Source organism: Mobula hypostoma, chromosome 20 (genome assembly GCF_963921235.1).
Source record: "Mobula hypostoma chromosome 20, sMobHyp1.1, whole genome shotgun sequence".
NCBI lineage: Eukaryota > Metazoa > Chordata > Chondrichthyes > Myliobatiformes > Myliobatidae > Mobula > Mobula hypostoma.
The window spans coordinates 3,803,241-3,818,311 of NC_086116.1; the positions used below are offsets into that span (position 1 = coordinate 3,803,241).

Below are 15,071 nucleotides of genomic sequence, written 5' to 3' on the forward strand. Positions count from 1 at the left end.
ACCCCTTGCTGTAAACCTATTATTATTCAGATTATAGCCATCTCAGTTAAGGGGAAAAAGTTATTGGTATTTATCCTATTTCTGCCCATGCTAATCGTATTACTTAGTCAAGTACCTCTTTTGCTTTCTCTGCATTGAGGAAAAGAATCCACTCTACCGTCATCCTGGTAAATCCTTTCTGTACCTTCTCCTGAGCAGTTGCATTATTGAAAAGTGCAGTGACCTGAGCTGCACTCAGTAGACTAGCTGTGATCTAAGTGTTTTGTAACCTCTCCGTTTTCCTTTAAGTTATTTGCTCTGACTAATGAAGGCAAGTATCTTGTATCTTGTTCTGCTATCTTCGGGGATCCTTGGACTTGTATGCCAAGATCTCTGTTGGTACTTTCAAGTTCTCTCTCTTCATACTTCCTATGGTTCTACTAGTCATACTTATTTAGCCCTTCTAGTCCTCCTAAAATTCATATTTTTCAGATTTAAATTCTGTCTGTGTCCATTTTATCAACTGATCGATATAGTTATGTAACCAAAGACCATCCTCACTATCACACACCATCAATCTCATGTCTTGCCCTGGATCCCATGAGCTGTTATCTTTTAGACCTGTCTCCCACATAGAAACTCACGAAGGCCTTGCAAAAGTCCATGCAGATTACATCAGCCAGTCCATACTCAAGTGACACAATTTGTCACTTCCTGGAAATATAATCATTGTCAAACAAGATTTCTCAGCGTGACTTTGTGATACTTGATATATTTCTGCCTTCCAAAGTGCACATTAATCCTATCCCTCAAGTTTTTGAGATACAGTAAGAGGTTTTTAAGAAGCTGTTAGATAGGTACATGAATATGATGAGAATAAAGGGTTGTGGACTACATGCAAACAGAATGGATTAGTTTATTTAATACAGCAGAATATTGTGGACTGGAGAGACTGTTCCTGTACTGTTCTGTTTTTCAATAATTTCCCAACCACTGATGCTGAAAACAACTAGCTTGTGGTTCCTTGATTTATGCTTGCTGTCCTTATTACTATATACTCTGACTTCCAGAGGATAGGGATTTATCTGCCTTTTTAAGCCATCACAGCCCTTTTGATCCCTTCTCTGAATTTTTCAACTACATTATTCTCCATTATGAATACACATGAGAAGTATTTCAGGTGGCAACTAGATTCTGCTAATCTAGTTTGCCAGTGCTATTTTGTGCTCCTTCATTGCCCTATTAATTAGCTATATATTCAATCAGAAAAAAATCATTTAGTTTGGGATCCTGCTTAGCACAAACATTGTGGACCCATTTTTATTTGACTGCTCCTTTATAGGGCTCAAAGGGCCAAAGAATGAAACTCAAAGAAACAATTCTGCCATCAGTAAGCTTTTCACACCAAGGAGATTCTAGTTAACAACAGGAAACTTGAAATTCAAAACTACTATTACCGTGTTAGAATGCAAAATATTGAAGAGTACAGCACAGGAACAGGCCATTTGGCCCACCATGTTGTGCCAAACCAGCTAAAAAGTAAATCAAACATCCAAACATTAATCCTTCCTACCTACACCATGTCCATATCCCATCATCTTCCTTACATCCAAACATCTCTTAAAAGCCTCTAAGGTATTTGCCTGTACTGCCATACCAGGCATCCACAACTCTGAGTGAAAAAAAACTTACCCAGCACATCCCCCTTGAACCTCCCCCCTCTCACCTTCAATGCATACACTCTGGTATTAGACATTTCAACCCTGTCTGTCCACTCTGCATCTCATAATCTTCTAAACCTCTATCAGATCTCCCTTCAGCCTCCAGTGCCCCAGAGAAAACAACCCAAGTTTGTCCAGCCTCTCGTGATGGCACTTGCCTTCTAATTCAGGCAGCATCCTGGTAAACCCCTTCTGCACCCTCTCTAAGGCCTCAATATCCTTCCTATAGTGGGGCGACCAGAACTTTATGCAGTGCTCCAGATGTGGCCTAACCAGAGTTTTAGAAAGTCGCAGCATAACCTCCCTGACTTTCGTAGTCAATGGCTTGCCTAATGGAAGCAAACATTCCATAACCCGCCTTAACCACCTTAATCAACTTGTGCAGCCACTTTCAAGGAGCTATGAATTTGGATCTCAAAATCTCTGCTTAGCAATACTATTAAGAACCTTGCCATTAACAGTGTACTGACTCCTTACACTTGCCGTACCAGTGTGCAACACCACATTTATCTGGGTTAAACTTCATCTGCCATTTCTCAGCCCGTATCTGCAACTGATCTACATCGCACTGTATTCTTTGCCAGTCTTCTACACTATCCACAACTCCACCAATCTTGGTATCATCCACAAATTTACTAACCCACTCATTGATATTTTCCTCCAGCTCATTTATATACGTCACAAACAGCAGAGGTCTGGGCACAGATCCCTGTGGAACTCCACTATTTACAGATCTCCAGCTTATGATATGATTATGAAGACACATGTCCTCTTTTATTGTCATTTAGTAATGCATGCATTAAGAAATGATACATTATTTTCTCCGGTGTGATATCACAAAACACAGGACAAACCAAGACTGAAAAAACTGTTAAAACCACATAATTATAACATACAGTTACAAACAGTGTAACAATACCATAACTTGATGAAGAAGTCCGTAAGCACAGTAAAGTTCGAAGTTTCTCAAATGTCCCACATCTCACGCAGACGGGAGAAGGAAGAAAAACTCTCCCTGCCATGCCGACCACAGTCCAACTCTGAGTCATCCGAAAACTTCAAGCTCTGATCAGCTCTCCGACACCGAGTACTGAGCGCCATCTCTGTCCAAACGATTCGACCTCCTTCTCGTTCGCCAAAAGCAGGCAAGGCCGGGGATTTTGAGGCCTACCCTCTGAAAGATTCACAACCACACAGTAACGACAGCAGCGAACGGGCGTTTCAGAAATTTCTGCAGATGTTCCTCTGTGCTTTCACGTCCATTCTCCATCAAATCAGAATTGTCCACGGCCCTTATTTAACAGATACGATATCATTTTTCACTGGAGGGCTGCGCACGCGCGGCGTGTCGCCATCTTCCCCTCCCGCCATAGAATAAGTCCCTTCAACCATTATCCTCTGTCTTCTATGCACAAGCCAGTTCTGCATCCAAACAGCCAATTCGCTGTGGGCCCTATGCATCTTAATCTTCTGGATGAGCCTCCCATGAGGGACTTAGTTAAACACTTTACTGAAGTTCATATAGACAACACCAGTGCCCCGACCCTCATCAGTCTCTCTCGTTACCTTGTCAAAAAAACTCAATCAGGTTGATAAGGCACGACCTGCCACTCACAAAACCATGCTGTCTCTCCCTAATTAGGCCATAGGTTTCCAAATGCTCACATATCCTATCCCTAAGAATTTTATCCAGAAATTTCCCTACAACTGACACAAGGCTCACTGGTCTATAGTTCCCAGGATTTCCCCTTGTTCCCTTCTTAAACAGAGGTACAATATTAGCCAGTCCTCCGGGACCTTACCTGTGCCTACAGAGGACACAAAGATACTGGTCAAGGGCCCAGCAGTCTCGTCTCTTGCCCCTTTCAATAACCTGGGCTAAATCCCATCAGGCCCTGGCGACAGCCACCTTAATACTCCTTAGGTGGCCTAACACTTCCTCCAAATGCCCTAATGTATTTATACACTCAGCACTAATTTTCTGGTTCTCCACATCCTTTACCTTGGTAAGTACTGAAACAAAGTACTCCTTAAATACCTCACTTGCATTCTCTGCATCCAAACAAATGTTCCCCCCTTTATCCTTAAGTGATCCCACCCTCTCCCTAGGTATCCTCTTGCTCTTGATGTGTGTATAGAATGTCCTGGGATTCACCTTAATCCTACTTGCCAAGGGCTATTCCTGACCCCTTCTGGCTTTCCTAATTGCCTTCTTTAGTTCTTTTCTGACTTATTTATACTCCTTGTGCTTCATTTAATCCTGACTCGCACAGCTTTATGTTTTTTACCTTTTTCTTGACTGAATTCATCACCTCTGGACATCCAAGGTTCTCTTATCTTTCCATCCCTGTCCTTCCTTCTAACAGGAACATACCTTTCCTGTACTCTGTGCAATTGATCTTTAAACACCCTCCATATGTCTGATGTAGACTTGCCAGAGAAAAGGTGTTCCCAATTAACGTTTCTTAGTTCCTGCCTAATGCCCTCGTAATTTTCCCTACTCCAATTTAAAACTCTCCCACAGGACCATACCTATCCTTATCTATATCTGTTCTGAAAGTTAAGGAGTTGTGCTGACTGTTTCCTAACTCTTCACCTACTGAAGGGTTAGTAATCTGCCTCCCCCTGCCCCATAACCCAACACTTGGTCTGGTACGACCCCTTCTCTCATTAAATTACATATTGATTTAAGAAACCTTGGATACACTAAACAAATGTAGCCCCATCTAAACCCCCTTACAATAAGGAGGTCCCTGTTTATATTAGGAAGTTGAAATCCCTCATGATAACAACCTTATTATTTTTACACATTTCTGTAATCTGATTACATGACTGTTCCTCAATGTCCCCGTGTCTATTTGGGGGGGGAGGGTGTCTGTAGTACAATCCCATTAGTGTGATTGCACACTTGCTGTTCCTGAATTCCACCCAAATGGGGGGGGGGGTCTCAGTGTCCGACCCCCCCATTCTGTCTCCTTTGAGTGCAGCTGTGATATTGTCTCTGATTTGTAGTGCAACTCCACCTCTTCCTCACTTTTATCTCCTCTTCTATCTTTTCTAAAACTTCAAAAACCCGGTACATTAATCACCCATTCCTGCCCCCCTCTCTGCCAAGTTTCAATAATGTCTACCACATCGTTGTTCCATGTATCGATCCATGCTCTAGGTTCATCACCCTTCCCCATAATACTCCTAACATTATATAATATGCACACTTCAAGCTGTTATACCTGTTATTTCGATTTTTGCCTTTCAATACTTTCCCTGACATCTATCTTCTTGTCTGATTCTTCCCTTACTGACCTGGGGCTCTGGTTCCCAGCCCCTTGCAAAACTAGTTTAAATGCTCCTGAGTAGCATGATATTGGTTCTCCTCCCGTTCATGTATAGACCGCCCCTCTTGTTCCCCAGAAAAGGCTCCAATGATCCAAGAACTTGAAACCCTGTCCCCTGCACCATGCTAATTCATCAGTGCTGTCACCCAATTTCTACCTGCACTAGCCCGTGGCACAAATTGAATTGAATTGACTTTATTTCTTACATCCTTCACATACATGAGGAGCAAAATCTTTACGTTACGTCTCCGTCTAAATGTGCAATCATAGTAATTTATAATAATTAGAACAGTCAATGTAATATAGAGTTCACTCAAATCAGTGTGAGTTAATCAGTCTGATGGCCTGGTGGAAGAAGCTGTCCCGGAGCCCGGCGGTCCTGGAGATTACATCCTTGGAGGTCCTCCTCTTCAGCCTGTTTCCTAACCCTATATACTCACTGTGTAGGACCTCTTCCCCTTTACTGCCTGTGTCATTGGTGCCAATATGCACCATGACCTTTGGCTGTTTCCCCCTCCTTGAGAATATCCTGCAGCTGCTCCGATACATGATGGACTCTAGCACCCAGGAGGCAACAGACCATCCTGGTGTCGCTTTTGCTGCCACAGAATCTCCTTTTTGTACGCCTAACTATCGAGTTCCCTATAACAGGGGTCCCCAACCTTTTTTGCACTGCGGACCGGTTTGATATTGACAATATTCTTGTGGACCGGCTGACCCGGTTGGGGGGGGAGGGGCAGGGTTGCCAACGGACAAGAGTAGCAGTCAAATACGTTGTGTTTACCCCGAGAAAGACTACAATGACCATAAAGCCTTGCACGGACACCAGTGCGCATGCGTGTACCTGCCGATTTTTTTTCTACAAATCGTTCTTGGCGATTCTGTTCGGGGGGTGGGGGGGTGTTAATCACGACTGGAATATAGGTGATAAGTGGCTAATACACTCAATTTTGTTTCTAAAAGGGTTTATCTAACGAATTTAATATTAAACACAGCGCATATTTTCCTCGCATGAATATAGTGATAAGTCAATTATCAGGGGAGGACAGGGGAACTTGAAGTAAGTCTTGAACAAGCTTCCAGTAGAAGTGGTAGAGGCAGGTTCGATATTATCATTTAAAGAAAAATTGGATAGGTATATGGACTGGAAAGGAATGGAGGGTTCTGGGCTGAGTGCAGGTCAGTGGGACTAGGTGAGAGTAGCGTTTGGCACGGACTAGAAGGGCCGAGATCGCCTATTTCCGTGCTGTAATTGTTATATGGTTATATAAGTCACTTATAAGTCAATAGCATCCTGACATTTGAAGTAAAGTTTGGATATTAAACACACAGCACATATTTTCCCCGTATGAACATATAAAATCATTGCAACACACCAATATCGCTGAATCAGTGGGAGCCCTGGGCTTGTTTCCCTGCAATGAGACGGTCCTATCGAAGGGTGATGGGAGACAGCGATACTCGAAGGGGGTTCCTTATGTCCAGTCTATTCCGCAATTTAGTTTTCATTGCAGAGATATGTTGGAAATGGAAGCAATGTTTTCAGTGCTTTCGTGGTTATCTCAGGATATTTAGCCTTGACTTTGATCCAGAATGCCGGCAGAGATATATCAAACATACTTTTCAGCCCGCCATCATTTGCAAGCTCGAGGAGTTGATCTTCCCACGCTGACATGGATGACGCGTGGGTAATGACCTCACGTGCGTTCAAGTTCCAACAGTGGGCGTGACAGGGAATGAGGAAAGGTACAGCTGACTCATATTGCCAAATCGTATTGTTTCCTCGCGGCCTGGTAGCACAAGCTTTGCGGCCCGGCCCTGGTCCGCGGCCCGGTGGTCAGGGACCACTGCCCTATAACTACCAGATTGCCTGTCTTTACCTTTCCCTATTGAGCCTCAGCCGGCCGCAGTGCCACCAGCCTGGCTGCTGCTACCATAAACTGATAGGTCATTTCCCCAGCAGTATCCCAGGGGGTATACTTGTTGCTGAGGGGAATGGCCACAGGGGAACCCTGCAATGACAACTTAATCCCCTTAGCTCTCCTGGTGTCGCCCATCTACTGTCTGAAGGCTGTACTCTGTGTGTGACTACCACTTCAAAGGTCTCATCTTTCTCCTCAGCCCAATGATCCTGAGTACTTCCAACTCCTGGACCCCAATCAGTCAGGCACTGAAGTTGGGTGCAGTTCCCGCAGATAGAGTCATGAGTGAAACCGTCAGTTATCCTGAATTCCCACATCTGACAGGAGGAGCATTCCATCCTGATTACTCTACACCAAAAAAGAAAAAAAGATTGCCTCTCCTTAACTGTGCCTTCTCATATTCATGCTGAAGCTTGTTAAGCCAAAGCCTACAAACGCTTATCACCAGCACACTCTGCCAATGACCGCTTCACTTGAGCCTACCCTCTTCTATTTGTAGCTGAGGTTAGGCCGCTGATGCCAACACTTCCTGTGCCTGCGTGGCCCAAATAGACTGGTTTTGCCCTAATCCGTTCCTTTTATCCCCCTCCTCTCTCTCCCCCCCTCCAATTTCCATAGGGCCCTGACACTGATGTGTACTCGTCTCACCCGAGCCGTTGAAAAAATTATTTTTATATTTCTGTGATTTACTTGCATATCTGCCCTCTGCCTCTTGTTGCCTGTTAGTAAGCCTTTAGTATGCCCCAGGAAAAGTGATTGCCCCCTTTGGCCTCATTTGAAGAACCTGTTATATTTCTCCTGCATTCCTTAATGGAGTCATTGATTATTCCAATTTTTACATTAAATTAAGTTATGCCATGCCCCGTTTTTCTTTCTCCCACTGTTGTGCCTGAAAATTCTAACCCTGAAATACTGACCTTGCAGTCCTGCTTCTTTCACTCAAGTCTCTGTGGTAACAAGATCATATTCCAGTCTGGCATTCAATGCCGTCAGTTCATTTAACTTGCTTGTCAGAGTCCTTGTCTTAATGTAGACTCAGTTCAGCCTCACATTCATTCCATATGCCTTTTGAATCTATATCTGTTTTTCCTGTTGGACTTATTTGGGTTTTCTACTACACTCATCCCCCACTGTACTCCTATTCTCTGTCCTCCTGCCAAGTTTTCTGACTTGCTGGTATTCCTGTGCAGCAGCTGTTCTCCTTGAATGGTGGAGGTTTGCAGGTTTGAGAGATGATTCTCGAGTAACTGCATTGCAATTTGTAAATAGTGCTATGTGCAGTAGTGGTGGAGGGTATAAATATTCAGGGTGTGTGATAGCTTACCAACCAAGAGAGCTGCTTTCTCCTGATGACTTCTACCAGTTCCTCTATTTACCTTGAGGTTGTTCTGATAATTAGACTTTTGACAGACTGTGACAGACTACCTTGCTGATATCTTCTGGAATTGTGGCTTCACCTCTGCCATAGTCAACAATCTCATCTATTGCCCACATCTCATCTATTTTCTTCACTTCTGGAAATAGAAAGTGGCGAACCTCTCCCCTCCCAACACATCATCCTTTGCAGTTGCTGCTGCCTTAAATTCTACCACATACTTTTCCTTCCCTCTGCTCTAAGGATTTCAGATGTTTGCTTTTCATGGCTTTCTTATTTTATTTTTACGTATCTAGAGATATATCGCTGAATGGGCTCTTCCGGCCTTTTGAACCACACCACCCCAGCAACTACTGACAACCCATTTAACCCTAACTGAATCACAGTACAATTTACAATGACCAGTTAACTTACCCAGTACCTCTTTGGTTTGTGAGAGGAAACCAGAGCACCTGAGGAAAACTGGGAGAGGCTACAGAGACTCCTTACAAAGGATAGTGGAATCTGATACCCTGAGCTATTATAGTGTCACCCTAACCACCACACCCCGGTCCAGTCCTTCTGTTTGCTCCCCTCTCCTCTCCCAAGCCACTCCTTTTGTTATGTCACACAGGCCATGCCTATCCTTTTACCTGTTCCCTTCCCACCCTTCAGGGACTGAAACAGTGAAGCAGTGAATCTCTTGTACGTCTAATTTATATACTGCATTTGGTCTTCATGATTGTACAGTCTGTGTTCAATCTACAGGTTTGAATCAGTTCTCTCTTGCCTGTCACTTTAACTTCATCCCACTTAGACCAAGTGTGGACTCCTGCAGGTTATAGTAATGCCCACTGTAAGCTTGAGAAAGAATGCTTTTTCTATCTGGGCATGTTGCAGCATTCTGATCACTGTCAAATTCTCCAACTTCAGGTAACAAGATTTCACTTTCTTTATTGGAACTGGCCATTTCTGCTGTAAGTCGTCCTTTTGTGATATTGACTCAGTTTTCCTGTCTGTTAGCTGAGCCTAACCTGTCAGGTATGCCCTGCAGTCTTGCATTTCACATTTTCACGTTCCTTTCTCAGTTCCTTGCCCTATAATTGATCTCATTTCGTAGTATTTGCTGCTACTCTCCAACTGTCCCCATTATCCCATCAACCAGATCTTTACAAATTGCTGTACGTAAAGAGCAATCCTGTACTCACCCCTAATCTATCCGTCCCCTGTCATCTCTGTAATAAAGCAACATGTTTTGTTTTCCCCTCTCTCCCAGGCCTGAGGAAGTATTTTGAGGAAGTGATTTGAACTCTTAACTCCATTTCCCTTTCCACAGATGTTGCCTGACCTGCTGATTATTTCCAGCATTGTCTGATTTTGTTTCAGATTTCCTTCATCTGTAGTTTTCTGATTTTTCATTATTGGTTAGCAACACCCTTTGACAGTTATGACAGCACTGTATGTTACATAACTATTTTATGGAAACTGAGTAAGTACATGATAGAAAAGGAATTGAAGGATGCGATGAGAATGAAGTCAGAAGAGTTTGAAGCTATATTGTATTGAGCCTACTACTGAGCTTATTTGCACATTTTCTGTTAAGCAGGATTTCGCTTTCAGAAATCTATTTCAGCAACTGAGCTCTCATATATTTGATTATGAACTGTTTATGAAATTGTTTGGTGCAATTAAATTTTGAAGTACTTGTCCCTGAAATATCCAGTATTTTGTTTTATTAAAACCAATCTTAGTCTTGCAAACCCTGGGAGCGTAGAGTTTCAGCAATAGCTAAAAAAGCAGTGGTTAATGGCAACTGAGCAAAAGGAATTTTCTCCAGTGATTTTCAATGATTCCTACATGGCCTATCCCTGTGTTTTTGAAAGTGATCTTTTGCAGAGAGCAAAACAGTAATAATTTTCAGTGAGTGTGTTTGGGCTTCAATACTTTTCATTGTCTCCCGTCCATCATTCCAGAAAACCATTCAAAACAGAGCTACTCAAACAGTCATCAGTTTTTGGGATATTGACACTGTCAAGGCCACAATTATCACCCACCCTTGATTGCCTAGAGTCAGAAAAGGCCGAGAATAAGAGAATAAGAAAGTAACATAGTAGGCTTTGTGGTTCTGTAATTTGCTCTGAGGTTCAGTACCATGAAGGTCCCAATATCTTTAGCTGATCCCCATGTTTTCTATTTCTCTTTTGTTAAACTTAGTTTTGAATAGGTTTTGACTGAGTGGCTATAGTGCTGTTCTGTACATTCTAAATGCACGCAACAGTGTAATTCTCCCCCTTTCAGTCCTAAACGATGGCCCTTATTTTGACTCTGGTCCCTAGTTCTAGACTCCAGATGGTGGAAATAACCTTTTAAATCTCGTGCTTCAGTGGTATCACCTCTCTCTAACTCCTGGGTTTAAAAACTGACAGAAGAGTAAGTTGTACTTAAGATAAATAAGTCACAGGTTCCAATGGAAACCATCCCAGGTTGCTCAGAGAGATGAGAAATTCTAGGGGTATTACTGTAATCTTCCATTTGCGGGTGTCATTTGCACAAATTACACAGATCAGTTTGCCTTCAATAGTGGTGAAAGTACTAGAAAAATGTGATCTAGGATTGCATTGGTAAATGCATGGACAAGTGTAGATTAGAGAGAGAAAGGAATTATTTTGTTAAAGTCAAATTGTCTAACAGATGGAATCGAAATTGTGTGCATAGACTGGTTGGTAATGGGTTCTATTAATGTTGAAGGTGTGGAATAAAACAGGTCATGATAATATGAATAGAAATTGCTGAAACAAAGTAAAATCAAAAAAAAACTACAGATAATTGAAATAGAAACTTCTGGAAATATTTGGCAGATTGGGTGGCATCTTGGAGAAATTCTGAACCAGGAAAGGTTGGGGGGTAAAAATAGATATTTTCAGGGAAGAGATAGGATGGAGAGAACAGAAAGACAAAAGCTGAGAATCACGAGAGACTGACATGCATGATGTTAGAAGTGAATGAAAGCTTGTGAATTGCTGTGTGAATAGGAGGCAACAAATGAGAACAGGAATACAAAACTATGCTGGACCTGAGGTCGAGAACAGGAATTGCTGGAAATCTGAAATATGAGATTGCCAGAAAACTTTAGTGGATCGGGTCAGGCAGAGAGTGGATAGGTTCTGTTAATTTTCCCTGGAGTAGAGAAGCCTGAGAAGTGATCTGATGGAGGTAGAATAGATTGAGCAGGATCGGTTGGCCAATTAGTCAGAATCTCTTTCCCTTGATGGGGATGTCTAAAATGAGGCAAGGGTATATATAGGCTAGAGGCTTGGAGGACATCTGAGGAGATTCTTTTTCACTAAGCGGTTGTAGTCTGGAATGCATTTCCTGAGGAGATGGAGGCAAGTATTCTCACAACATGTAGGAGGCATTTAGACAAGCCAATCACCAAGTCTAAGAAGCAGTAGACCAAATGTGGATAAATGGAATTGTTACAGCATAATGGTGAGTATGGGAATGATGTGTCTGTCAATGTCTGTGCTGCATGACTTTGACTCCAAATGAAATTTTGGTCTCATATTCTGTCCGTCTAAAACCAAGTACTTAAATAGACCAAAACTGGGCATGTAAAATTTACAGGCACTCCCTGCACCAGTAGCAGCCCAAAGCTAGTATAATTGGTTGTTTTAAATTTGTGGCAGGTGCTGTTTATTGTTTGATTTGGGTTGGAGTGGGGATCTACTACCAGGACCAGCCTATTGGCTCAGGGTGTCTGACCCTCCAAGGGAGGAGTTGTAAAGTTTGATGGCCACAGGCAGGAGTGACTTCCTATGACTCTCAGTGTTGCATCTCGGTAGAATGAGTCTGTGGCTGAATGTCCTCCTGTGCCCAATCAGTCCATTATGTAGTGGATGGGAGACATTGTCCAAGATGGCATGCAACTTGGAGAGCATCCTGTTTTCCGACACCACCGTCAGAGAGTCCAGTTCCATCCCCACAACATCGCTGGCCTTAAAAATGAGTTTGTTATAAAAATGAGATTGTTATAAAAACCCACCTATCTCACTAATGTTCTTCTCATTTGCCATTTCTGGCTTGTGTGACTCTAAGCCTATATTTGTAGTTAATTTCCACTCTTGTCTTCCACCTTAATTCAGGGCAATTAGCAATAGGGAGATAGTGACTGGCATTATCAGTGGCATCCACATCCTGTTTCTACTCCAAATCTTTTTCGCCTCAGTTCAGGTGCTGGTTGCCTGTCTTATTTTCTTTAAGTCACCAAAAGGAAAACAATGAAATAGTAATTTGTAGAATGGAAAGCAGCCAAGAATTCGTTCAGTTTAGATTCTGAAATCTTGGTTGAGGCCAAAATTTGAGACAAATTTTATTTAGGATCTGAGTCATGTAGCGTAGAACAGGCCCTTTAGCCTGCCTTGTCCGTTCTGTCCACTAGGCTAATCTATAATGGTCTCACTGACACAACTATTTTACCCATGCCTCATTTTAGACATCCCCATCAATTCGCACTCATAGTCTTGGTTGTTGCGTGGACCCAGGCCATCGTGCCACGGTGTCGCATTTTACAGCTGCCCAGGGGAAGATTATGAGGTATTTTGTTTTGGCAGTTTTTACCATAGACCAGCTTGTATTGGCTTCACATGTGAACTCGGTTTCATTCATTTGGTGTTGAATATAGTGTGGGGTAGACTGTGCTGCCAAACTCAAACGTAGAGCAGAATTCCAATAAGCCAGCAGTGCACTCAGTGGCACCGGCCTGTGAGTCCAAACAAAGGATACTTACACGTCCTTTACAATTTGTAAAACACTGGATGTTAAGTATTGCAGCTCTACCACATCAGTGAGCTGGGCTTGTTATGTACTATGTTGCCTGCTACTGCCACCCAAGGAGGGAGGCATCAGAGGCGGTGCATATGATTGCCTTGTCATCACAAGACCCTGTTGAACATTGGTTCATTGACGAGGCTAGCAGGGGAGCTGTATGGCCTCAGTTGTTGTGTGGGCCAGGCCCTCATGCCACACTGTCACTTGTAGCAGCCGCTCAGGAGGAGGTGCCAGAGGTGGTGGTGGAGGGAGCAGAGGTACGGCAGACATACTCTGGCCCCCCTCATTAGTGCTGCTCTCCAGTGGAAGACAAGGTGAATTACATTAGTCTGCGGCTGCCCTAGCACATGATGAGGAACTGCTACATGCTTGGTCTTCTAGAAACGTGGCTCCAGGACAACATCCCATGCACCATTAACTCTTGCTATGTCACTCAAGGACTTGGGCTATATTATTTATTTTTTTTGTGACTATGTTTTACTGCTATCATAATTATATGTGCCTTGTGCTGTGTGTGGTATTGTGTTTTGCACCTTGGCCCCAAAGGAACGCTATCTTATTTGGCTGTATTCTTGTGTGTGGTTGACAATTAAACTAGAACTTAAAAATCCAGTTATTAGCATTCAGACTCATTTTGTATGATGTAACACCTAATGGACTACGTTGGAAATTTTCTTTAAAGAGTAAGTTATTTAAAAGTTGCTTCTTTTTCTTAGGAAAGCGCAGGAAGTCCTCCTCTAAACCCTTGATCCTAACAGAGGCGCAGAAACAGCTAATGATCCACAAGCTACCTCATGTTCTGCGTCTGCACCTCAAACGCTTTAGGTAATTGAGATCTTAATAGCTGAAAGAAGTTACATGTGTTCAAGTTTGTGATTCTGTATCTGGTGCTCCAATGATTCTTGTTGCAGGTGGTCAGGTCGCAATCACCGTGAGAAGATAGGAGTCCATGCCAGCTTCGACCAGGTATTAAATATGGAACCATACTGCTGCCGGGAGTCAACTGGAGTCCTTGGGGCCAATTGCTTCATGTACGATCTGGCTGCTGTGGTCATGCATCATGGAAAGGGCTTTGGCTCAGGACATTATACAGCATATTGCTACAATACAGATGGAGGTGTGTACTCTTAATGTGTTTAAAACTGCATGCATCCCAAATAGATCAGTCTGGGATGTGAAGGCAGTACTAAAAGATGTGAAAAAATTATTAAATGTTAATTTGCTTAAATATTGTGAGTTCTATATGCAGTGGCAGTCTGAGGGTTAACATTCAAATTGCATTAAAAGATCTATGTGCAGAAAGAGCTATTAGTGGTTTCTGTTTCCCCCTGCTGCCACCTTTCCCCTCTCGCCATGCAGTATCAGTTAGAATCTGGCCTGATGCTGGGGCTTTTATCATTGCTGGAAGCTATAAGTGCAAGTCCCATTTCTAAAACTAATAGCTTTGGGTGTAGGAGTGTAGGCATTGCACATGAAACACGCTTTAGACCAAGGGATCGCTTTCCAAATATTTGCCATAGTTCTGCTTCATCAGTAATTTGCACTGTCTGAAAATTTGAGCAGTAGTTGATTTAGAGTCTTACCCATATTAGTAAATTCAAGTTGTGTGATATTGACCTTTTCACTGTTTTGTTTAAGGTATGTTTACTAAGTTCTGTATTATTTCATACAAATCTTTCTTAAAGGGAATGATCCAATGTTTTATAATTGGCTGGTAAAAGTCGGAACTGCATTACTGGCTCACTTATATCTCATCCAGAGAACCTTGATTGGGTTAGTTGGTAGCTTTGGCTGGGTTTGAGGTCAGTGTTCCAAAAGTGACCAATGTATTTGATTTAATGAACTCTGAACTGAAGTAAGTTCAGAAGGTTTTCACTCTTGCGCTGTCCTGCTTGTAATATTCTTGTGCACATTTGTGTATTTTGACTTAAGG

General features: G+C 42.7%; 1 protein-coding gene across 2 annotated transcripts in view; it reads left to right on the forward strand.

Annotated features, from left to right (window-relative positions):
* The window catches only part of usp44 (ubiquitin specific peptidase 44), a 64,809-nt gene that overhangs the window by 39,395 nt on the left and 10,343 nt on the right, over positions 1 to 15,071 (forward strand). For both annotated transcript variants that reach the window (XR_010021075.1, XM_063072255.1), the window contains exons 4-5: positions 13,855 to 13,963; positions 14,050 to 14,255. Coding sequence is in view for 1 of the 2 variants with exons in the window: in XM_063072255.1 (XP_062928325.1) it covers positions 13,855 to 13,963; positions 14,050 to 14,255 (315 nt within the window). In the remaining variant the exon portion in view is untranslated. The remainder of the gene's footprint in view (positions 1 to 13,854; positions 13,964 to 14,049; positions 14,256 to 15,071) is intronic.